This window comes from Pterocles gutturalis, unplaced genomic scaffold (genome assembly GCF_000699245.1).
Source record: "Pterocles gutturalis isolate BGI_N339 unplaced genomic scaffold, ASM69924v1 scaffold25723, whole genome shotgun sequence".
In the NCBI taxonomy this organism is placed as follows: domain Eukaryota; kingdom Metazoa; phylum Chordata; class Aves; order Pterocliformes; family Pteroclidae; genus Pterocles; species Pterocles gutturalis.
The window spans coordinates 379-1,458 of record NW_010126337.1 but is presented as its reverse complement, the minus strand read 5'-3'; the positions used below and the strand labels follow the sequence as shown (position 1 = coordinate 1,458).

At 53.0% G+C, this 1,080-nt stretch overlaps 1 protein-coding gene across 1 annotated transcript; it reads right to left on the bottom strand.

Annotated features, from left to right (window-relative positions):
* Window positions 1–33: 33 nt before the first annotated feature.
* On the bottom strand, window positions 34–827 carry LOC104465774 (melanoma-associated antigen G1-like; the record flags this gene model as incomplete). Its single annotated transcript, XM_010078957.1, has 5 exons — window positions 34–113; window positions 207–301; window positions 384–463; window positions 563–626; window positions 726–827. Coding segments are annotated over 5 exons (421 nt in total), but the record flags the coding sequence as incomplete, so codon positions are not given.
* Window positions 828–1,080: the final 253 nt, after the last annotated feature.

Below are 1,080 nucleotides of genomic sequence, written 5' to 3'. Positions count from 1 at the left end.
TTGGGGTACAGGGCGGGGGTTTGGGGGGCTCACCATCCTTGGCGAAGTTGCCCTTCATGAAGATGAAGCTGAGGATGACCATGAGGAGCCCCAACTTGGCCGTCTGGTTGTCCCTGTGGCAAACAGAGAAGTGTGTCACCCACCTCAGCAGGGCGGGGGACACTCTAAGGGGGGGATCAAATCACCCGGGGTCCCTCAGGCCTCACTGGCGCATGTTCTCCCCCTTGGCACGGGGCAGGTTGCTGGTGAGGATGTAGATGTGGTGTTTGGAGTCGATCTCTACCAGCTGCAGCCCAAATACCTGTGGGAGACAAAGGGTTAATCTAGCAGAGGGTCTCCCCGCTCCCCAAAAAACCCCCTCACACCCCTATGCCCCCCCTCACCTGCTGCAGGGTCTTGCCCGCTTGGTTGACGATCTCTGAGTAGACATCTTTGTATTCCCGGATGACTTTTTTCAGGATATCTGGTGGGGAAGGGAATCGCTGAGTGAGCCTGGAGGTCCCCAAGGGTTGTAAGGTTTTGGGGGTCCCAAAATTTTGGGAGGGTGCTCCCCTAAACTTACCCGCTCTCTTGATGGGGATCTTCTTCTGGTCTTTCACAAGCAGGTACTGAACCAATTCACTCACCTGTAAGGAGCGTGAGGGAAAGGCAAGAATTAAGTAATAGTGGAGAAACTAAAATATATTTCTCTGGGAGAGGAAGGAAAGGGGATGATCTCAACCCACCTTCTGATTCACTTGATCCTGAGAACGCCTCTCCAGGTTCCTCTGCACCTGGGTGTGCGTCGGTGTCGGGCTCAGGGTGAAATCCTCATCCTCATCAACTCCCTGTGGGGAAAAAAAACTAAGGAGATAGTGCACCAAAGCGAGATCCCACATCCCGGGAGAATGAGAAGGAAAAGAAGAGAAAAAAAGATTAAAAAAAAGGACTTTACTGGTCAACACATCTGCTTAATCTGTGGAGGAGGTGTGGGCTGGGTAAGTGAGCAGGCAGGCATGCTGGTGTGCTGCTGCTCTGGGACTTCTCGGGCTTCTCAGGGCTTATAGGCATCCACATAGGGACTGTACTAAAAGCTGTCCA